We start from the raw sequence: 24,628 nt of genomic DNA, 5'->3' as shown, positions 1-24,628 counted from the left end.
CCTGACTCCAAGACAATTAACTTCCCGACTCTAAGACAATTCTCTATCCATTCATTACTCCATGCTACAAATTAATACTACGCTTTTTACCATGTTAACATATATTGACTTACTTGCCATCTAGGGGAAGGAGGGGGTAGAATTGGAACACAAGGGTCAGTGTTGAAAAATAATCCGTGCATATGTTTTGTAAATAAAAAGCTTTAATTAAAAAAAAAGAAACCACAGTTAATATCACTATTACCTACAGGTTAGCGTAGTTAATTAACTACATGTTAATGACAATGGAAATTTAGTTTGGTCATGGACATCTATTTCTATAAATACTTTCAAGCATATATTTATTAACTAGACTCTGGGAGAAGAATAAAGCTTAGTTAAGACGCTGCCCTTCCCCTGAATGAAATGACCCCAGGAGTGGACAGAAGGTAGAGAAAGGGTAGAATACTTACGATCGAGCCCATTAATGTATCTCATTGTGATCTCACAGTGGCCCCAAACGGCACTCACTACTGGGTAGAGCTTTTTCCCCTTCAGCCCCCGGAAGGCCACCCCAAGGTACTGTCCATCCACAATGAAGCTGAGCGTGCCCTCGTCCATGTCCAGAACTACTAGCAGAGAATCCGGAAGCACAAACGCCTCATCTGGCTCTAAGAAGGCAGGGTAGGTCACTCCGGGTTGATTCTTACAATTATGGTAGAGTCTGTTGCGCCCTAGATCCCAGCCCCAGGACTCACTGTTACTGCCCACGAGGGCCGTGTAGCCCACCGAATGCAGCGGGGCCTCGGCAGTGGCCACCCCCACCACGGCATGGGTTCCTCTCTGCCGTGTAGGCCAGTGGATCTGCCACACGTGCAGGCCTCGGGCGTGGCCTACCTTCCCCCGGATACAGTCTGTGCTCTGGGCCACTGGGTGCCGGTGGAAGGTCAGCCGGTCATCTTCCTTCACAAAAATATTCAGCGAGCGGTCCTCAGGATTCCAGGCGTGCTGGTGCTGGACCTCCGACCGGGCGGGGGGCATATCCAACAGCAGGTCCAGGCGGGCTGGCCGGCAGAAGTCGGGACCCCTCAGGTCTCGTTTCACCGATTGGTAGGGGGGCTCTCGGACATCCACAGATTTGATGCTCCCTGAGATTTTCTGGCCCATTGCTTCACCAAGAGGGAGAAGAGGCCAGTCACAGGCCAGGGTTACCTCATGGGAGTGTTTACCCCCTGACCAAGAGACTAGGCAAACAATTCAGATTCACTCCCTTGATCGCAGCCTGCCTGGTCTACTGCTGCCGGAGAGCAAGAGCTCCTAGAACAAAGCAGATAAGAGTGGTTAGCTTTGAAAAGAATTGGTAGCAACAATAATTAAGCAATCATCATTTATTGAATACCTACAATGTACAAGGCATTGAGCTAAGTCCTATGGGATTAAAAAAAAAAAATCATAGAATTATAGAATCTCAGACTCAGAGGGACCTTTAGGGTCATTTAGTTCAACCTCTACCTGAAACACAATTCAGGCTACAATACTGCCAACAAGTGATCATTTAACCACTGATGAACATCTCCAATGTTGAGGATATATAAGATGTCATTTCTGCTGTCAAGGAGCTTATAATCTAGTTCAGGAGATCAGACATACTCATGAAAAAAAGATATCAAATGAGCTGACTGAGTGACATAGTAAATAACCGTACAGCTGTACAGAGGACTAGAGGTGGCTGGGGGAAGGCTTTGGGGAGATGAATCCCAGCTGGGCCTGGAAAGATTCTGGAGATTAGTGTAGGCAGACAGAAGGGGTTCAAACACAGCTAGGGCCTTGTAACATTTCTGTGAAGTAGACTTCAACAGTTATTACTATTCCCATTTTAGAGGAAGAGATTCAGAGAGAAGTTAAGGTACTTGTCCAAAGCCATGTGGCTAATTAGTAGTAGAGTCAGAATTATTGTCTGAGCTTTTTGACTCCTACTCCAGGGCTCAATTTACTTAAGCTTGGCTGCTGACCTAAGGTCATGGCAAATCTGTCAAAATGTCCTGGCACAGACCCTAGGGGCTTTAAAAGGTGGAAAGTGGACAGTACTGTATATAGTCTTAAAAATAGGAAAAAAATCTTTCCCTCCCCCCTCTCTGGCCCACAAAATGTGCAGCAGGATGTAGAGGGCCCACTGTGTATATAAAGCACAGACAATAACTTCCTCTGAGTCATAATAGGACACAGACATTCTTCACGCCCTGCCTGCCTCCCACCCAAACAGGCTGGAGATGCTCCTCAGTCAGAGGCCTGGGGGTTGGGACAGGGAAAGAAAGGGAGCATAGCTCGGTGTACTACATACACTACAGCAAAAATGAACAGCACTGATTTCCTTTTGATAAGAATTCCAGAGTGATTTAATTGTCCCACATCTGTGTGCAAGCCAATATTATTCTCCATTGTCTCTACAATTCCATGCACATAAGCCAGCTAAGGTCTACGCTGTGACTGATAAAGATATTATGTAGAGGTCTGGATAATATTTAATCTAGGGGACAAACAAAACAGACATTTGTAATACTGTACTTGCTAATGAATTCCTTCCTTTGTTCCTTTTCCTCCTCTTCTGCTTTCCCATTCTCCAATTCTTTTGCTTACTCTTTCTCTTTTCCTTGCTTTCTTTCCTTTCTCCCCAGTCTTTCTTCTCTTCCTTCTCTCCTCTATTTTCTGTCTACCGAACCATGGAACAAATGATCTTGGTGCTTCTCACCCCAGACCACTACTTATTTTATTATGGTCACATACATGTAAGGAAAAGTAACTCTCTTGTGACCTGAGACTGCTGAAGCATTAAGAAAAAGGAGATGAATTCAAGGCAATTCCAACATATTTGTGATGGAAAGAGCTGTCTGCATCCAGAGAGAGAACTATGGAAACTGAATGTGAATCAAAGCATAATTTCACTATTTTTGTTCTTCTTGTTTTTCTCAAATCCTCTTGATCTGATTTTTCTTGCATAGTATGACAAATGTGGAAATGTTTAGAAGATTTGTACATTTAGCCTATATTGAATTGCTTGTTGTCTAGGGGAGGGAGGGAGAGAGAAAGAAAAATTTGGAACACGAGATTTTGCAAAGGTGAATGTTGAAAACTATCTTTGCATGTATTTGGAAAAAAAAATAAAAAGCTATATTTAAAAAAAGATGAGAGGAGTCTATCTTTCTCTTATTTGTCCCCTTTCTGCTTCACTATGAGCAACAACTGAGGGAAAAGAGTACAGACTCTAGAAGTACCAATTGTTGTTGGTTTTTGTTGTTGTTGTTGTTGTTGTTGTTTTATATATATATATATATTAAGGACTTTAGGAAGTAGAAATTCTTTCCAAACCTGATATATATAGATAGGGTTATGATGTTCAGGTTTGGGGGAAGAAGAGTAGAACATGTGGTAGGGTGGGATAGTGATAGGCAAAGACAGAAATAACTAGATGAAGATACCCAGACAAAAAAGACAATAGAATAACATGGACAAAAGATTGAAGTAGGGAGAAAGACTTTGGGGGAAAGAGAAGCATCTGGTTTGGGGAAGAACAATGATTACCTTTTCCCAAATGTACTTGCAAGTCACTGAAAGATTCTAAACAAGTCATGTCTTCTCTCAGCCTGGTACCATATCTGCTAAATGATGATGGATTAATTATCTCTAAGGTCTCTTCTAGATTTAAAACTCTTTGCAGGGAAATAATGATGGAGATAGAAAAAAAAAAAAAAAGGAACAGAGATAGAGAGAAGGAAATTTACAAAGTAGAAGAGAATTATGTGGTAAATATGTCTTCATCATTACACTGGACAAGTTTTTCTGGACATAATTGGCATTAACCAGAGTTAGGTCTTCTAACTCAAAGTTTCTTAAACTGTGGGTTATGACCTTCACATGGGGTCATAACAATGAAAAATTTGACAACAGTAAAAATTTCTGAATGCAACAACCAAAAATTAATTTGAAATCAAATCATAATGAATTAAGATGTTTCTGGCAGTACTTGCATAGCATGACTTCACTGAAGCTTTGGTTCTGAACACACAATGTCCATCCTTTGCACTGGACAGGTACAGATGCTGCCAGAAACACCTCAGCTCAGATTCAAGATGGGGTCATGTAAACATTTCTCAGGTGAAAAGGGGTCATGTTTGGAAAAAGTTTAAGAAGCCCTGCTTTAACCCTTACATAAACATTAAAGATTTTTTTTCTTTTTCCTCTTTCTCAGAAAAAAATGGTTAATATCTTTAGAATGAGCAGAATAATGATAGTGCTAGGAAATATCTGGGAATCCTATTGTGCTTGAAATGGCAAAAAATTATTTCAGTGACACACAGAAAAACTTATAGGAACTGATGCAGAGTGAAGTGAGCAGAAACAGAACCATTTGTATTGTAACAAAAATGTCATAAAAACAAACCATTTTGAAAGAGTCAATTCTGATCCACTAAATAATCAATGATGATTCCAAAGGAGAATGCTTTCCACCTCAGATCAGAGACGTTAGACTATTATTTAGAATTTTTTGGATGTGACCAATGGGTAAATATATTTTACTTGATTGAGAGTTTATATGATACATTTCTTCCCTTTTTTTCTCCAGCAGGTAGAGGGAGGTGGGAGAAAAAATTAAATATTTTTTAAAAAAAAAGAAAAACCCTTGGAAGTATGGAACCAGTCAGAAGGTCACTTCTGAAAGAAATGACATTTATGTGGTACTTTTTATAGAGTTCTTTCTTTACAAAAATCCTGTCAGAAAGGTAGTATGTATGTAACTATTATCTACAACTTGTCCATACCTACCTCATAAATTTATCATGGAAGCTGAATGATAATGCAAGGAGAAAAAGAGTCCTGAAAAGCTAAAATTGCATACAAATGTCAGCGACCTTTAAAAATATTGTTTTGAATTAATTTTATTAATGTGCAGGTTCAAATCTTCAGAGGACATTTTGGTAAATCTTTTTGTTAACATACAATTAATCTCTTGAGAATATGAACGTAGAAATACTTCATATTGAACATCCAATGGGGATACAAACACAACTTTTCTAAAGACTTCAAAATCTATTTCACAAAAATCTTTTCTTGTCTAAAAAAATGCTCAGCATAATTACCCTGACCAGAAGAAATCCAATGGTTTTTAGATACTTACCTTTGTTGTATTTATAACAAACAAGAGCAGCATTTATTTAGGATAAGTTTTCTTTTGGAGAACCAACCTGGCATACTGGATAGAAAGTTGATATTGAAATTAAGAAGACTTGAATGTGATTGGGTTGGACTAGATTATCTCTAAGTCCTTTTCCATCATTAACTCTACAATACTATGAGCCTAAGTATCCAATTCTATACAATGTGAAATTGTATATAGCAATAATAGAATATTATTTTGCTATAAAAAATGACAAAATGGAATGTTTCAGAGAAATCCTGGAAGATCTACATGAATTGATGAAAAATGAAATTAACTAGACAACAATTTATGCAATAATAACATCACAAGGAAAAACAACTTTGAATTCACTGTTTGAAAAAAAAAAATGCTGGGAAAATTGGAAAATAATATGGCAGAAACTGCATTGACCAACATCTAACACTCACCCTATATCAAGATAGATAACGTTGAAATGGGTTCATGATTTAGACATAGAAGGTGATACTATAAGCAAATTAGGAGAACAAGGCATAGTCTAACTCTCAGATCTGTGGAGAAGGAATTTATACCCAAAGAAGAACTAGAGTACATTATGAAATGCAAAATAGATAATTTTTATTATATTGAAAAGTTTTTGTACAAACAAAACCAAAGCAGCCAAAATTAGAAGAGAAGCTGAAAAGTTAGGGAAAATTTTACATCCAAGAATATTCCTATTCAAGATTCTGATAAAGACCTCATTTCTAAAATATAAAGAGAATTGATTCAAATTTATAATACAAGCCATTCTTCACCTCATAAATGGCCAAAGGGCATAAACAGACAATTTTCAAGTAAAGAAATTAAAACCATTTCTAGTCATTTTTTTCTTATGATGTTCTAAATCACTATTAAAGAAATGCAAATAAAGACAACTTTGAGGTACCACATCACACCTCTCAGATTGGCTAAAATGACAGGAAAAACATAATGATGAATATTGGAGAAATGTGGGATATGCATTGTTGGAGGCTTTGTGAATGAACTGATCCAATAATTCTGGAGAGCACTTGGAACTATGTCCAAAGGGCATATCCTTCTATCCAGCAGTGTCTTTACTGGACTTATATCACAAAGAGATCATAAAAGGGGGAAAGGTTCTCACATCTACAAAAATATTTGCAGCAGTCCTTTTTGTAGTGGCAAGAAACTGGAAACTAAGTGGCTGCCCATCAATTGGGGAATGGCTGAATTAGTAATGAAATATGAATGTAATGGAATATTATTGTTCTTTCAGAAACAAGATTATGTAATGATCAAGTGTGATGGAGTTGGCTCTTTTCAATCATGAGGTGATTCAGGCCAATTCTAATAGACTTGTGATGAAGAGAGCCATCTGCATCCAGAAAGAGGACTATGGGGACTGAATGTGGATCATAACATAGTATTTTCACCTTTTTTTAATCTTTTTTTTCCTTTTTTTTTTTTTTTTTTTTGGTACAACATGACATATGTGGAAACATAGAAATGTATAGAAGAATTGCGCATGTTTAGCATTTGTTGGATTACTTGCTGTCTAGGGGAGGGGAGTGGGAGGAAGAAAGGAAGAAAAATGTGGAACACAAGGTTTTGTAAGGATGAATGTTGAAAATTATCTTTGCATATATTTTGGAAATAAAAAAATATCTAGAAACTTAATAGGCTAAATTTATGTGCTTAAAACAACAAGTCAGCTATACATAATATCTGCAGTTTCATGTGCTATCCTTTTCTACTATTCTGTTCTACTATGTATATAGCAGTACCCATTTTATTTCATGTTTGTTTCTTTCAGAACAAAAATAAATTATTTTTTAAAAATATTTTAAAATTGTTTTTTAAATATTTTTTAAAAAGTTAATTGATAAGAAAAGGAGCAGAGGAAAGGACATGACAGATCAAAACATGTTCATTTCTGCTTGGATTCTGATATAATATCAATGTAGACAGATCAAGGGAAGGAACCAGTGGTGAAACAAATTTTTATTACTCATACTGATACTGACCAAGAAACCTAACATTTTGGGGATTGGGTCATTTTGTGCTTTTTAGGTCTCTCTCTCTCTCTCTCTCTCTCTCTCTCTCTCTCTCTCTCTCTCTCTCTCTCTCTCTCTCTCTCTCTCTCTCTCTCTCTCTCTCTTCTCTCTCTGCCTAGGACTAAATGAGCTTAGCGTTGGCTTCTGGCCTAACAGCCTTCTAATTTTTGCCACTAAGGCTATTTAACTCCCACCTCTGTAAGGGTAGCTCCTGGTTCAAACATAAATACCAACCATTTTTTAAATCTCTAGCTCCTCTAAATCAGAACTTGTTAGTTCTATATCTATAGCTATCATCAAATGTCTGTTAGTTCCCACAGGGCTTGGTTTTCTTATTCAAGTGTTAAGACTTCCCACTCAGCCCCAGTGCCTAGAACTGGAGCTCCTAGATGACCATTATTCTACACCTAGACCTTTCAGCTTGAAATTGTATGATTTCTGCATGGTCTTTTGTCAACCACCTGTTGCACTCCTCTATCTTTAACTTAGTTTGGACCTTAATAAAATTCTACGTTTCCCTTCTCTCCTCCCCCAAATTAGATGATCTTTTGATTTAGGACCTATCTTTAGGGTTTGTTTTTTTTTAATATTTTATTTTCCCCAGTTACATGTGGAAAAAAAATTTTTTACATTTATTTTTAAAACCTTGAACTCCAGATTCTCTCCCTTCCTCCCACTTTATCTCCTCACCCTTATTGAGAAGTCACATGAAGTTATGCAAAACATTCTATAAAAATCATGTTGAGAAAGAAAACAGATTCCTCCCCCCCAAAACAAAACAAACAACAACAAAACCCTTGAGAAAAAGTTTTTTTTTTTTTTTTTAAGTATTCTTCAATCTCTATTCAGACACAATCAGTTTTTTCTTTGGGAAGGTTTTTCAGAGTAGTCTTAGATCGAATAGCAAAATCATTCACAGCTGATCATCCCACAACTTTGCTATTACTTTGTGGACAGTACAATTCACTTTGCTTGAGTTCATGAGGACTTTCCAGGTTTTTTCGAGAGCTCATCATTTTTTAGAGAACAATAATATTCCATCATAATCACATGAGAATTTACTCAGCTATTCCCCAATTGATGGGCATTCCCTCAATTTCCAATTCTTTGCCCTGAAAAACTTAGAGCTATCATATATATTTTTGTACATATAGGTCAGGACCTATCTTTGGATTGGATTACTTACATGTCCATTCTCTCCTGTCCCTCAAATACCTAATCCCTGGCTTTGTGTCAGTGTTCTAACATTCAGCTTTTAATTGACTAGTACTGCAAGTCAGTATTTACTAAGTTTCTGGTCCTATTTTTCCTAGATCTGACCCATTCTGCTATCTCATTTTGATACATTCATATCTACATTTTCTCCAGGTGCTCTTGTTTTAATTCTTAGAGATTCTAAGATTCCAAGATAACTTTCTTTTCAGTAATTTTTCCAATTTTCATTTTATTCCATTTTGTATTATTTTAAATATTCTGTCTCTCTCCTATCTACCCAGGTTACTTACACCTTCAGAATCTAATACTTAATGTGCAATAAGAAAATGGGATTTACACACATATATTGTATCTAAATTATATTGTAACACATGTAAAATGTATGGGATTGCCTGTCATCTAAGGGAGGGAGTAGAGGGAGAGAGGGGATAATTTGGAAAAATGAATACAAGGGATAATGTTATAAAAAAAAAATTACTCATGCATATATACTGTTAAAAAAATTTTATTTAAAAAAAATATATTCTGTCTCTCTGAATTAGACTAGAAACTCCAAGAGGTCAAGGCTTGATTAATGAGACCAAGTGAGGTTTTTTTAAAATCTGAGATGGAGTAGATCATTATTAGGCCTAAATCACGTGATCCCTACTCCCAGAGGTCTCCCAAGCCAGAAGATCAGGCCTTGGACCCAGGTTGCAGGAAGTCACAAGATCTCTAGGCCTAAGAGATCTCTAATGATGAATTTCAGAAAGTGACAGGAAGTGATATGATCCACAGGAAGAAGACAACATTGGTGAACATTGGTCAATAATAGTTACTTCCTTTTAAGTCCATCCAATGGAAAAAATGGCATCTTTTGCTATTTAACCTGCTTTACTCCTTCCTGCTTATTAGGTCGGGCACATGTTAGGAGCTGAAATGTTACCAAGGTGTGCTTGGGCCTCTCCTGCAGGGACTAAATACATGCTTTCTCTTTGTACCTGAAGATATCTCTGATTAGTTAATCTGGGGAAGGGGGTCTAGCACCCATCCCACACTTCTTTCTCTGTATCTTCCTCCAAAGAATATTTAAAGTTGAAGGGACATTAGAAAACACTGTTCCTCATTCCCCTCTCTTAACAGATAAGGAAACTGAGGCCCAGGGAAGTTAGGCAGAAAGTAGGAAGCAAGGGTTTTAATGCAGACCATCTGTCTCCAGACCCAATATTTTTCCTTGCATACCAGTCTCCCTCACCTCATGGTTGTCATATTCCTTAGCCCATGTAAGGGCAATATTTTAACGCTATAAACTCCGTACATAATGAATACTGTCTACTAAGGACAGGAAGGAACAGAACTAGCCTTATATGTAGGTAACTGCTTTTGTAGTCTTATTTGAGGAATAAAAAGGAATTTCCCCCCTCCCCTGCATCTTCCATCCTTAGAGGTTTTCCTTTGGCTCGGGAGCCACCTCTTTTAAAAATGCAAATACTCCTGGGAGTAGGGAAGCATTAAATCTTTTACACATTACTGTGAATTAGTTTAGGCTAGACTGGGCAATGAGACTGCTACAGCCTGACGGAGAGAAGGAAGGGAAGGAAAAGGGCATTAAAGAGATACTTGACCAATTTCACTGTTTTGAAGATCAGCGCAGTGAGGGTGTTTTCCTAGTGATTTTCTTTCAAAGTATAGCTTTTCCAAACATGCCACCCAGCCCCACTAATCCCTTTTTGAGACAGTTTGGATTGTCCTCAAATAGAGAAGGTATTATTTAACCTAGAGGAGGGGAAAGGAGTGCATAAAGGCTAAACAGCCTTTATCTATAAGTAAACTGGACACCATAGCACCCTCCAAAAAGACAGCTCTGGTTTCTTCTACCCACCCCAGAATGTTTACATTAAAACTTTCCTCCACCAGCCCCAATACAAAACCCTCTTTTCTCCTCCCCATCACGGTGGGTGACTTCATAAACATTCCCAAGAGGTCTAGCAGCTTTCCTGTTACACTATGGGCACATTCCTCATCCACGTGGTTTTGATTTCCTATACCATAGATGAAAAATTGAACATACATCATTTCCCATTCTTCCCAGTTAAGTAACAGCCACTCTCCATCACAGAATGTAATCTCCAGTCCCACCATGGAGCAGCAGTTGTAGCTGCTTAGGGTCATGTCAAAGATTTGCAGACCCAAAACTAAAGGGTAAAGTGGGGAGGGGCAGAGGAGAAAGGAAGTGGAAAGGGAGCCGGGTGTTGGGCAGTGAGTAGCTCGGGATTCAATTTTGGTTACTTCAAGGCATCTCTGACCCCAAGGAGAATGCAGGCCAAAAAGGGTCATAGGGTATTCTCCTTGGGGAATGCTATTCACTGCCTCCCATTCATATGCTGAGTATTCATATACTGAAGGACTTAAGCTAAGAAAAAGAATGCGAGTGTCCCTGAGGGATGGAGTCCTAGTTTACTTTCCACTAATCCCCATCCAATTTTTTATTCCAGAGAGAGCTAATTATGCAACCAATGGCTGGAAGAAAACTTTCTTTTTAGTAACGTTCCCAAATACTTTCAATTTTATTCCACTTTGTATTATTTTAAATGTTCTTTCCCTCCCAATTAGACTGAAAACTCCAGGAGGACAAGGACTGCATCTTACTTCTCTACTAGCAATGGAGAGAATCCAAGCACTGAGCATGGAATCAGAAAAACTCAATTTTTAAAAATTCAAACTAATGCCTTTTGCCTCAATTTCCTCATCTATAAAATAAGCTGCAGTATCTTTGCCAACAAAAGATCAAATGGGAACATGAAGAGTAAGCAAGATTGAAACCACTCAACAATAACAATCTTTCCCTAATGTTGAGCCTGGCGCTGTACATATAAGAAGCTACATTTAATTGGTAAATGTTGAACCAAGCTCAAGAACTGGCTTCTCCATATCACACTTAAATCACCATCTTGAACAGATCTAAATTAGATAACTGCACTTTGTTTGCACTTTTGCGTCTCAAAATCTCTGATTTCCTTAAAGGCACAGTGCAGGGGCAGCTAGATGGCACAGTGGGTAGAGCACCAGTTTTGTAGTCAGGAGGATCTGAGTTCAAAAATGGTCTCCAACCAATCTTAACTGTGAACCCTGGGCCCCAATTGCTTCACCAAAAAACACAAGGCCTTTCCTGGCTCCCCTAACCCCAATTCCAGGTGCCATTGCTTTACAAGTACCTGCTTTAAGTGTTATGTATTTTTCTACATCTGTATGCACAATATGTCCTTCATTAGAATGAAATCTCTGTGAGGGCAGAAAGGTTTTATTTCTGTTGTTTTAAATAGGGTTCTTAAAACAGAATCTGGCATATAGTAGGTGCTCATTAAATACTTGATTCTATGTTAGAGAAAAGGGAAGTCCATGAAAATTTTCTTAAGTATTAATACTAATTGCAATAACTATAATAATAGCAGCTGGCACTTTGTAACACTTTAAGATTTGTAAAGTACTTTATGATATTTTAGCTCATACCCACCTTAGGAGACACTGACATGGACTACTATTATTCAATTTATATTAACCACATTTTACTATACAAAAACTGAAACAAACAGAAGCTGAGTTACTTCAATAAGCAATAAATGTTTATTAAGTGCCTACTATGTTTCAGGCACTGGATCACACAGCTACTGTCTGAGGTCATGTTTGAACTCAGGTGTTCCAGACTCCAGGCCCAGGGCTCTATTTCATAGCCTAGCAACAACCAAAAATTTTCAAAAACTCTGAAAAGATGATTTGTAAATATAAAAGCTTTGAAAGAAAAGCTAACAAAACTTCTCATAGCTGAAAATTGCCAACATGTATGCATTGTCAGTTACCACTAACTGGAAAAAATGCTTTTGCCTACTGTCCATGTGTCCAACAACATCAGGTTAGTGAGTCTCTTGCTCCCATCAGTGGTACCAGGTGGCAGATGGGGTTCACTCAGGATTCCCCCTTCCCCTGGGACAATGCCTACTTCAGTGTAGAAGGAAGGGGAAGTAATTTTCAGAGAATGACAAATGACCCATTTGTTGCTTCTCTGGAAAGCAGCTGTCTGTGGCAGGTATTCCACTGTGGCTAATGGTGAGTCATTAGGAAAAAAATAAATTGTTGTTCTGCACAGTATCCTCTCTATAGAAAAAGTGGCAGCCAAACCACTACTCATAATGAGGGGTAAATAGGCTATTTACAAGTAAAAGTGTAGCTAGCAGAGGGTTACAGTCAATTCTAAAGGTTTGAATGAGACCGGTTAATTCTCTTCCCTGGCAGAAGCTGGTATAACAATGAGGTTTCAGGGAAAGCAAATGTCATCTTCTTAACTGATAATCACCATGTTTGCATAAATGAAGGTAGGATTGGATGAAACAGGAACCTTCAAATCAAGTTATCTCATTTGTTTTTAAAAATCCTTTGGGGTTCACATTATTATTCCCAGTTTACAGAAGAGGAAACTCAGTTACAGTGAGGTTGATTAAGTTATCTAAGGGCACATAGCAAATTAATGGCTGAACTAGCATTAGAACTCAGGTCTGATTCAGTAAGGAGCCAAGACAGAGTCTTAAAATACAGTGAATGTGAGAAATGAAGTTTCTTTCCAATGGACTACACCATTAAAAAAAAAAAAAAAAGAAAAAGAAAAAAGAAAAGAGAAAGAAACAAATATCCAATACCTGTGGGATTAAGTCTAATAATTCTCATTATGACCCCTGTAACCCTTGTTCAGCTTTCTTTTTGATTGTCTTTTTTTTTCCCCTTTTTTCTTTTCTGAGGCTGGGGTTAAGTGACTTACTTGCCCAGGGTCACACAGCTAGGAAGTGTGAAGTGTCTGAGACCAGATTTGAACTGGGGTGCTCCTGAATTCAGGGCTGGTGCTCTATCCACTGCGGCACCTAGCTGCCCCCTTGTTTGTCTTTCAATCAATCAATCAGATATCTGACCAGCTTTGGGTTTACTTTCCAGTTTAGGAAACTCCACAATTTCTCAATTCTGTTCTTGATCTAGAATCTAATACCCCATGTCTTGTCTAATAGTTTTGATCCTGTCTAAATTCATTTCTGTTTGAGCTGTGAGGCTTACAGGCCCAATAGGAATGTTACTGGCAGATTAAAAAAAAAAAAGATTTTGTCCGGGTTTTAGTTCATAGTTTCCAAGGAGCACATCCTGATGTTGCCCATATCTCCTTTAACTAAAATACAATATAGGTTCTTTTAAAACTAAACACTCTACCTATCCTCACTCCTATTTCTCATGGTCCTGAAGAATCTAGGGACCTCAATTAAAGAACTCTTGGTTACAATATCATAGGCCTTGGAGCATTTTTCTAATGAAAAAAGGTCTATAATTGTAGTCAAGAAATTGGGAGTTCAAATTCTAATTTTAACACTGTCTTTGAGACTACAGAATAATCAACTTGATTTCTTTTAAATTTCAGTTTTCTAATTTATAAACTGGGAATGATACTAGTTGTGAGGGAAATACTTTATAGGCCTTAAATAATAACAATGTAAGTTATTATTTGACAGATCAATCTAAGGTGTTGGGTTTGTTATTCAAGGCTTTCTACCACTTGGCCATTCCATCTAACCTCTTAGAATCATTCCATTATGGAGGCAGTTGCATGATCCAATGGTTAATAGGCACTGGGCCTGTTCAAATACAGCCTCAGATAACTTACTGGCTGTGTGACTATAGGCAAAAAAAAAAAAACAAAAAACAAAAAAAACAAAAAAAAACCAACCACAAATTGCCTCAGTTTACTCATCTGTAAAATGGGAAATATTGTGAGAATCCCTTAAGATCTTTGCAAAGCGTTTAATATATATAATAGATACCACATATAAATGCCCATTTCCTTCCCTTCCCCTAATCTCATGCATACTTCTAATCCAAATGCTTATTCCCTTCTCCTTCCTCTGATCAAATACTCTTTCTGGCTTTGCTGGCCTCTTCACTGTCACTAGCCCACATAGTATGGTCTGGGCATTTACCAAGATTTTTTACCTAATATGTAAAGTCTTTCCTAACTTCTCAAAAATTCTGCTTATCTTAAATTCTACTTCCACTAAGGTTTCTCAATCAATGTTGATAATTCCACTCCTAGACTAACCACTACTACAGTATAACTACACTCTGTTTCAAGTATTCTAACACTTGATTATATCCAATTTACTGCTTTATTTATTACTTTGGAGAAGGAAATGTAAACCACTCCAGTTTCTTTGCCAAGAAAACCCCAAATGGGGTCATAGAGTCAGACACTGAAAAATGACTTAATAACAACAAAAACTGCTTTATTAATTTACTACTTTATTTATATGTACTTTATTGTACACTATTTCTATACTGTTTAGTGTGTGAAAATATGTTCTCTTCACCTGAGACTGATTATAAAGCTTCTTGAAATCAGAGTCTGGGTACAGGATGGGTACATCTGGATTTTTTTTTTTTTTTCTTAAGCTTCATTCTCTCAAACCAGTGTGGATTATAAAAAGCATCAGAGGATAACAACTTCAAATTTCTCTCTTTCTCTGAAGCCAAACAACTTATTTCGTCAGCCTCATTTAGACCCGGATGTTTAATTACATTATCAGGTATTGTACATGACTGAGTTCAACCCATGTCTGAGCAATAAAACAGAAAAAAACAAATTGCCAATTTCACTTTCCAGTGCTCTGCTTGTGTGTAGTTGCTGAGAAGTTATTCAGCAGCAAGAAAATGATGAAGTATGAATATTTGATTCTGAGCTTCTTAAAACAGCCCAGATGGTATTTTGTAGGGGACATCAGCTCAAGACTGCTACTTTCCCCAGGTAGTACAGAACCCAGAACACCAAAGTCAGAAATAGTGATTTTGGCTAGTCCCACTAAATTTTCTCTCAACTGGGAGGCCTGGGGAAAGATTGAAGCATACTTCCAGGATTCTTTGTAATTACCATGCAAATATGCCTTCCCTTTCCATCCTCCCCCTCTCTGGGATTAAGAAAAGTTCATTCAATTCTACCTCCCCACCCCCCAATCTTAACTTCTCAACGTCAGACTAAAGGTTTAGTCTATTTGAATTAGAAAAAAGTCTGAATTCTATATATTTTTAAAGCAAATAGTTTTATTAATTTTAAGTATACATTATAATTTCCAAATAGACCCTGTTGTTGTTCAGATTCTTCATGTACAAGATTCTTCATGACCTCATTTGGAGTTTTCTTGGCAAAGATAATGGAATGATTTGCACTTTCCTTTGTTCATTTGAGGAAAATGAAACAACTAGAGACAAACATGGTTAAGTGACTTGTCCTTTGCTGAATGAGTGTCTGAGGCCAAATTTGAACTCAGGAACAAGAGTCTTTCTAACTCCAGGCCTGGGGCTCTATCCACTACGCCACTTGGCTGCCTGATAAAGCCTTGCGTTTAATGCAGTGTTAGATCATGGAAACCTGGAGTTCTATTTGTTGTATTTATTTGCATCATCTTGTACTTGTTTAATCTTTGTGACTCCGTTTCTTCATCCACCCTATTCATAGGGTGAAGAATATATGGAAAGTACTCAGAGGTAAAATATTATTAATACCATTTGCTTAAGTTCTATGGCCTCAATTTCTGTATCTTTACAATGATGAGTCTGGATTGGATAAACTCTAAACTCCCTTTCAGCTTTAATATTCTATGATCCATTCATGGAAACTAACAATAAAGGCATTGAAGTCTTTAGAAAGAACTTGTTCATTATGTTCCCAGCAAATTAACTATATTCCTAGAAATCCTTTGTACCTTACTAATTGTCTCAGCAAATCTTTTCTTCTCAAGAATCCAAAAGGAGATTCAAGTCCCACTTCTGCCCAAATTATCATGAATTCTGTATCTCTGGGACCCAAGACAATGTGGTTTTTTGTGGAATTACTCTATAACTTGGTTTCTATGGGAATCTTGTCTGTGTTTGAGGCCCCAAGGCCAATGGGGTAATTCCTTAGCCTAGTGATGTAAAGAACAACTGAGTGGTGCCTCTCAAAGGGGGAGAGAGAGGATGATGTGAAAGTAAGAAAATCCTTTGTAGACAGACAACCTAATGAGTCTGAAAAGGTTGCTACTCCTAGGGCAAGATTAATTATGCCCACTTCACCTGAAAATTCATTTGTAGAAGACCCACTATTTGAACACCAGGTGGCAACAAGAATTCAGAACCTGTTAGTGATAACTAGTGATAACTGGGAATTACAAATAAAATGGGAATGGACCTCCATCTGCACAACAAAAATAGTTCTGAAAAGTTAGGTGTAAATAAAAATTTTAATTTAAACATTTAAAATGTATTAAGGCCTGGGCATGGATTTTTCTAACTGAAGGCTCATGGGGGGGGGGGCATTCTTTTGTTAAAGCAAATAATGGAATATTCATTTTGGGGGGAGGGTAGTTGGGGTTAAGTGACTTGCCAGGGGTAACACAGTATCTGATGCAGGCCCAGATTTCAGGGCCAATGTTCTACTCACTAGCTACTCCTGTCAAATATTCTTGGTGCTAATAATCAACCTATAATTTATTTGGCAAATTAAAAATTTGAGTAAATTAGTAAATTATTTCCTTAGCATTTAAATTAGCAATTAATATAATTAGAAAAAATTTTTCTTAATATAAAGGCATGCTAAAATTATAAAACAAAAACATGAACACATTAGGCTTGACCTGCCAGACAATGGTTAACACACGACCTGTGTGGGCACATGAATATATTATGTTTACAGATGTGCACGTGTATGTGTCTATGCACGGAGGTCTTTAATGATTTAAAACCAAACAGGTGTTGAGCTCCTTCCCTGTGATGCCAGACAAGGTCGAGTTTCCTAGTCCCTCCTCCTGGTGCTCACTGAACTGAGAGAAAGGTATGAGAGGGTCTTGTCTGATTTAATTAAGCTGCTTCTTGGAGGAGTGAGGAAGGTGAGGGAGGGAAGAAAGTCAGACTCTGAGAGAAAAGTAAAGGTATAATGAAAAAAACGAAGGGGAAATATAATGATCCTTTGATTTTAGGAATAAACATGCAAATAGTGTGATATACCCTGAAATAAAGATGATAGTCAAGTCCTGCTCATTTCAAGTGACCCTCGGTCACTTGACCTAACCAAAGTTATTTGGAAAGGAAAAAGCAGGGTCAGTATTCAAAACTAGACACCCTGACTCTAAATTTACTGTTTATTCTATTAGACCACATAGCTTCTATTATGGGAGAAGGGAGAAGAATGAACAAGGAGGTCAGAACCCATGATTTCATCAGTATTAGGAATTTCCAGAGTGGAAAACACTCTCCACAGTAATCCCTAATCTTGGGAGAGTTAGTGACTTGGGGAAATAAGAGATTAAGTGATTTACTAAAAGTTAGCACAGCTAAAATGCCTGTGGCTGGGCTAGAACTGTAGACTCTATCTGGAAACCAGATTTACCAAGCAAACATGGTAGTATGATTAAAAGATAATAGTCCCTTTAGAGCTGGAAAGGACTTTAGGGGGCCATTTAAAGTCTCATTTTACAGATGAGAAACTGAGCCCTAGGGTTTCAGTAGCTTGCCCAATATCAGAATCGAGAAGTGGCAGAAAAGGGGATTTGAACTGGGTCCTCAGACTCAAACCAGTTTACCTTCTCTAGTTTAAGTAGTAGAAAGAATACTGAAAGCATTAGTAGTGAAAGTAGTTATCTTCACTAAAGAACTATACAAATGCAAAGTGGTGTCATTGTTTCAGAAGGCAAAAGAGGCCTAAGGAAAGGAGGAATTATTAGAATCCCCAGGAAGCCTGTTTAACTGGAAGCTTAAATGAGGAAGTTTCCTTTTAATTACTTGGCAGTAAGCCAGAAGCTCGTATGAAAATCATGGGCAAATCAAGGAAAATGAAATAATTTCCAATGTGTGTATTTTATTCTTCTTGAAAGGGCAGAAAAAGGCCACCTTGAGCTCAAAGGTTCACTCCCCTTTACCCAAATCCCCAAAAGTCAAATAACAAATACAGCCTGGGCAAATTCTATGCTGAGCACTCAAATACTCAAGATTGATCCTCACTCTGTTATGTTTGACAGCCTTCAGATACCAAGAGAGCCAAATTAATTATTAGATCCAACAATCAAATCAGCATGGAATAGAAAAAGGGATCACTCATAGGTTTAACGAGTTTTGACAAAATTTGTAGTAAGGGGAGGATAGTTCACCCCACCTTCTCCACCTGGGGAACCCAATATATGGAAGAATGACTGGCTACCCATGAACCAAGGATGCTCCTGAGAGGAATTTCTAGATCTGACCACCCTGAATTTTATTCTCCACATATCCTCCCACTCCTCACTTACTGCTTGTGGGGTATGCATAGCACTTAGTTACTAGGATCTCACTCACCTAACGATGCAAAAACAAGAGTCCTATGGCAACGGGTACGTGTTCTGATTGTTAAATTTTCTTAAGTATTTGCACCTTGAAAATTGCAACCACTCCAAATACAGCCTTGATTTATTGTTTTGTTGACTGTCTCAAATTAGAAAATTCATCAAAAAGTGGTCATAATACAGATTTAACTTAAATATGTCTAAGTCATCAAGAAGATATCAATAATGCTGATTAAACTTAAAAGTTTGTTTGGGATAATTTCTTTTCAGAAACTCTATTACTAAACATTTACCAGCATAACCTAGGTCCTACTTTAGCTCTCAGTTTTGCTGTCAAATGATATCCTACTCTATGAAAGCCCAACCCAAATGACTTCTCTTGGATAAATTTTTTTCTAATCCTAATCAATGACAACCTTTCCCTTCAGACCTCATACAGAACTGGGTTTGCACCTTTATAATGAATTTAGCTTGTAAACTGAATATTGTAGTAAACAATGTTTTGTTTCCTATTCCTGTTAATTAAATGGAGATAATAGGTGTCTCATGTAATGTTTTATATATGCCCCAGCATAATTATATGACCCTAGGCAAATTATTTAATCTTTTTTTTTTTTTTTTTTTTTTTTTTTTTTTTTTTTTTAAATCTCAATTCCCTCACCTATAATTTGGGGAGAATAATAGCACCTATCTCTCAGGATTGCCTTGGGAATCAAATGATATAATAATTGTAAAGCATTTAGCATGATACCTGGCACATAGTAAGTGCTATATAAATGTTGAAGTAAATAAAATAGAAGCTGTCAAACAGGTTTACACTTAATTTTTTTCCCCATAAAAATACACCAATGCATTTCAACTGTAGATTACACCAAAACCAAGGCCAAGATTTTGGAATCATGAAGTCAAAGCAAAAAGTTTCTAAATTTCAAGCATTTTGCTAAGTGATTTACAGATATTGTCTCAGTTGATTCTCAAGACAACCCTGGGAGGTAAGTGCTATTATTCTACCTATTTTACAGATGAGGCAATTGAGGCAAAGGGACGTTAGGTAATTTGTCCAGAGTCACACAATTAATAAATAGAGATTTGAACTCAGGTCCTCTTGATTCCAGGCTTGGCACTCTTACTTACCTATGACTCACATACAGACTTGACCTAAGACCTAAATAATTAAGGCATTATAGGCCCATATTAAACTTCAAATTTGTTGAAAAGAAAGGGGGAAATGGTGAAATCATCATTCACTATTAATACCAGATTGCCAAGCAGTTCTTCAGAATAGGCAGGTACTTTAAAAGAATCTGCCTTTAAGAAAATGCTTCTCATACCTAGGATTCCAACGCTTAAAATAAGTTATTTTAGGATTATCCATTGTTTTGTATCTGCACTTTCCCCTGACACTCCCTAGGCCTATTCTAACCCATCAGGCTCCTCATAGTCTTCTCTGTATGTATGTATGTCTCTTTTACATTTCCATCATTTCTTCAGCCACTTTTCCCAGTTCTCCCTTAAAAGATTTTTTTCTAAGAGTCTGAATATTTCTTGGGGGTAAGGATCCCTGCAGTCTATGCAGAACTTATCAGAACTGCTTTCCCAGGGTCTTCTCCCTAGTACCTGCAGTATTCAGACCACCAAGGAAGAGGCTATTACAACCCCTAATAAAATCATCCTTGCCGGTTGACAGTCTATTACAGTATCCTGGCTTTTCTTAACAGTCCACCATCAATCTGTCATCCACTGATATCTGTCAACTAATCTTAAAATCTATTTATATTTTCAGCCTTTAACCTCTAAACATAAAAGCTGGACATTTCGGATCCTTAAACTCCCCTTACACATCACTATCATACAGGTACTTCTCTAGCCCTGGAAACCAAGGTTTATCAAAACAAACATGGCAAAAAAATTTTAAAAATGAAAAGCAAACATGGCAGCTTGATCATGGGAACACCAATGAAGAGCTGAAGTGTTTTAGAGGTCACTTAGTCCAGTCCCCTCATTTCACAGAAGAAGTATGGTCCCCAGATCAGAGCATTTATTAGAACAATAAAGACCATCTAGTTAACCAATCACTACCCTTCATTCAAAGAGAGCCCAAGTCTACACTTTCATTCACATTCCACTTTTAAGACACAGCAGGGGATAGGGTGGTACTATAGCTCAAGATGACAATTGGATTACTTAATACCAAGCCAACATTGAACAAAGAGGGGGAGGGGACATGGAGATTCAGACCAGTGGGAGGACAAGACCTCAGGTCTTTACTTTCTAGTAAACTGGGCTAGAAAAGAAGTTCAGGAGGCCAGAATCCTTTTTTTAGCCTCCAGTGGGAAAGACCTCGGGTGACTTCTCAAAGCTGTCCCACCTAGAAAAATGGAATTTCCCCTAGATTATCTGCCTTATTAGAAAATCTTGGAAAATGAATGAGATCAAGTTTAGAAAGCAAACCTTTCTCTTGATGCTCATGAGATTTACAGCAGGAAGGAACCTTAGAGATTCTTTAATCCAAAGCTCTCATCATTATCAGAGAAGGGAATCTGAAGATCACTGAGGGTCACTTGACCCAACTAAAGTCACTTGGGAAGTAAAAAGTAGCATCAGCATTCAAAATTAGGCACCCTGACTCTAAATTTACTGTTCATTCTACTAGACCATGTAAATTCTATTATGGGAAAAGGGGGAAGAAAGAACAAGGAAGGGGGTCAGAACCCAGGATTTCATCAGTAAAAAGAATTCCCAGCGTGGAAAACAAGCTCCACAGTAAATCCTAGTTTTGGAGAGTGGTGATTTGGGAGAATAAAAGATTAAGTGATTTAATCAAAGTTAACACAGCTAAAATGCCAGTGGCTGGACTGGAACTCAGGTCTTACTGATGCCAAGTATTTCTTAATCATTATCTCACACTGTCTCTCAGCTATTATTATAATTCTAATTTTAAAACTACTTTTGGTCATAATTCCCATGTTAGGAGACTTGATTTCTTAAGTCATATTGTCTTTCTTGACGTTTAAACATGTGGGTATTGTCCATCTAAAAAGTATAAACTTCTTGTTAGAATCATGGGAAGGTTGCTGAAGGCAACAGCTAAGTTGGATAGAGCATTGGGCCCGGAGTCAGAAAATCTTGAGTTCAAATTTACACTAATTATGTGACCCTGAGTGAGACCCTTAAACTCTGTTAACCTTAGTCCACTGGAGAAGAAAATAGAGACCTGTCCTGAATCTTTGCCATGGAAACTCCATAGAGAGGCAGTGTAGGGTGTGCTGTATCCATTGGTTCCAAAGAGTGGTACCAAACTGAACAACTACAGCTTATTGGGGAGATGGGGAAGCCTGCTCTGCTTCAGGGCTTGGTGGTTACAGGCTGGACCCACAAGGGATAGAAAAATAATCCTGAACTAAAATGGGCTTCAATCTTACTTTTCTATTTTCTGAGAGACAAAGCACAGCCCTCAACACAAAGGTGGAACTAAGTAGTTAAATGAATGAATAAAACTACATATTTCACACATTATATATATGAACATCTGATCAAATGTAGAGCTTCAACATTTTGGTGTGATGGAAACATTTTTATTACCTCGGGAGTAAGGATGCTAATAAGGTGTATGTGAGGAGAGGGAAAGATAGGATGTATCTGTCAATTATTTTGCCAATATTTGGGAGGCCAAATAAACTTGGAATGAAGGTAAATGGGAGCAATGGATTCGAAGATTATATGGGAATGAGGTTTTTAAGATCTACAGGTAGTTCTCAAGCTAGTGATTGGAGATTCTTGGTGTAATGAAAAAAATTAAAGGTCAGGGGACTGGATTCTAATCCCAGCTCTGCAACAACTAGCTATGTGACTTCAGACTTAAAAATTTAACCTTTCAGTTTTTCATTCTGTAAATTGGGGTTAATCAACTTTTCCGGTCTAACCCCAAGGAATATTCTAAATAACAAGCGAGGCAAGTTAAAAGTACTATGCAAAGATAAAAATGTTATAAGGGAAGATCATACCTGCTCAGAAAGAAAAATGCAAGTCTTTAACCTCCTTTTTTAGCCACAAAAACTGCCTAGAAACACACAAGAATACCTTTATCCTCTCTCGAAGCTGGATTCTTTGAGAAATAAGTAAAACCAATCATGAATTGAATATTTTTAGGCCAATCAAATATGCTGAATTGGAGAAGTATACGGTGGAAACCCGTAGCCGGTAGAAGTGAAACCCTGTGGGCAGTGCTTGGCGAAGGGATGCTTCTTAAATCATGCCGTGCTGCCCCAGAATAGCACGGATTTGGCCCCGAGGGATTCTGTTGCCAAAAGAAAAAGACTAGGGAAAAAACCCTTTGCTAACAAGGACAGAGTCAGCCCCGCCTCGGGATCCAGCCTGACTTAGGAGTCCTGTAGAATCCCGCGGTCCTTTTGGCCTTCAGTTTCAGGGCTATTCCCAAGGACTCTTAAGTTTGTATCACAAGCCGGAAGACCGCGGGAGAAGAGGAGGGAAGCAATTAACTTCGCCTAACGTGCCACCTGGGCGATCTAGCCTCTGCGGGAGAGGGATGCTGGCCAAGGCGTTTGCTCGGTTACTCAGAAAACCACCCAGCTCCCCGGAGGTGGTCAATAAATCAAACCGCCCGCGAACAAAAGGTGCCAAGCCCCCCACTGCCAGCCTGGGGCAGATGCTTGTCACGGACAGAAAATCGCCCTTCCTGCGGCTCAGGATCCCGGGGCGCCGGACTCGCGGAGGAAAGCGGACTGGGAAGAAGTGAGGCTGTGTGTGCAGACCGCAACAGCGTGCTGTAGAAAAGCCTCATAAAGGCGTGCACGGTGCTTAACTTGTAAAGCGCCGGGGTCCCATCAGCGCCCCTCTGAATAGCTTAAAAGCCAAAGCTCTCTCCGAGGGGAGAACGGCCGAGGAGGATTTTAGTACTTACCATAAAATACATATGAATCTAGTTATCGCCCGAGGGCCAGCCAGTCTTCAGTTCGCCGCGTCTGCTAGCGGAGCCCCAACTCTCGCAGCCGCGCCCCGTGGGGTGGCCGGAGGAGGGGGTCTGGGATTCCTAGCTCCGCTCTCCTGCTCCGGAGGGCGAATCCTCCCGAAGCTGGCCGCGGTGGCGCGCAGGGGGAGAGCGAGCGCTCCCGGGCTCTCGTGAGAAGGGGGCCGCCCCGGAGTTGCACAGCACTTGGAGAAGTTGGGAGCCTCAGCAGCGGCGGGAAAGGAACATCTGTCTGCTAGTCTGTCTGGGGCGGTCAGGGACGCCGCGGTCAGAGCGCGCACTCGGGCAGCGGAGGGGCCATGGAGCGCGCCCAGCCAGGGCTGGGAGCTCCGTGCCTCAGGGGGCACCGGCCTTAGTGCCTCGGCCCCCCGGGTCCCGGCAGGCTGGCTTCCCGGTCCCCGGGACGATGCGGTGTCTGCAGTGAGCTTCCCTCGGAGCAGGCTGGCTTTGTGCTGAGAGCCTGACTTCTGCTGTAACTGTGGCTGCTGCTGCTGCTGCTGTAATTGCTGCTACTGCTGCTGCTGCAGCTGCTGTTACTGCCACTGCCGCCGCCGCCGCCGCCCGCCGGCTCCCCTCCTTCCAGGACAGGGAAGAGGCTGCAGCTGAAAGCCGATCTGGCTGAGCTCATCCCTGAAGGCCACTAATCCAATAGCCTGGGAAGGAGCAGCAGATGGCAACGCCCCTTCCCCCACCATCCCAGCTCCCGCTTGGCTTGGCCCAGCCCTGCCCAGCCCGGCCCAGCCCAGCCCGTCCCAGCTCGGAGCTACGCTACTGGCTCCCCAAGGCCAGCCGCTGGCTGGAGAGCGAAATGGATTACTCCGTCCCTGCAGCCTTGATGTCATTTCGTTTTATTCATTCATTCCAT

General features: G+C 39.2%; 1 protein-coding gene and 1 long non-coding RNA gene across 3 annotated transcripts in view; one reads left to right on the top strand and one right to left on the bottom strand.

The window, feature by feature from the left end:
* Positions 1-24,628, bottom strand: part of SPSB4 (splA/ryanodine receptor domain and SOCS box containing 4) — a 160,147-nt gene that overhangs the window by 113,408 nt on the left and 22,111 nt on the right. Inside the window, exons 1-2 of one of the 2 annotated variants that reach the window (XM_074301668.1) lie at positions 23,698-24,416; positions 453-1,296 (exon numbers count right to left, since the gene is read on the bottom strand). In XM_074301668.1, the coding sequence (XP_074157769.1) occupies positions 453-1,146 (694 nt within the window). In that variant the 5' untranslated portion in view covers positions 1,147-1,296; positions 23,698-24,416. Of the gene's footprint in view, positions 1-452; positions 1,297-23,697; positions 24,417-24,628 lie in introns of those variants that run through there. The other variant, XM_074301670.1, reaches the window with a different exon arrangement.
* Positions 536-24,628, top strand: part of LOC141561726 (uncharacterized) — a 104,367-nt gene continuing 80,274 nt past the window's right edge. The window contains exon 1 of the long non-coding RNA XR_012488138.1: positions 536-663. This is a non-coding gene — a long non-coding RNA (uncharacterized LOC141561726). The remainder of the gene's footprint in view (positions 664-24,628) is intronic.

Source organism: Sminthopsis crassicaudata, chromosome 3 (assembly GCF_048593235.1).
Source record: "Sminthopsis crassicaudata isolate SCR6 chromosome 3, ASM4859323v1, whole genome shotgun sequence".
NCBI classification, from domain to species: domain Eukaryota; kingdom Metazoa; phylum Chordata; class Mammalia; order Dasyuromorphia; family Dasyuridae; genus Sminthopsis; species Sminthopsis crassicaudata.
The sequence above is the reverse complement of the archived record's forward strand: the minus strand, read 5'-3'. Positions and strand labels throughout refer to the sequence as shown.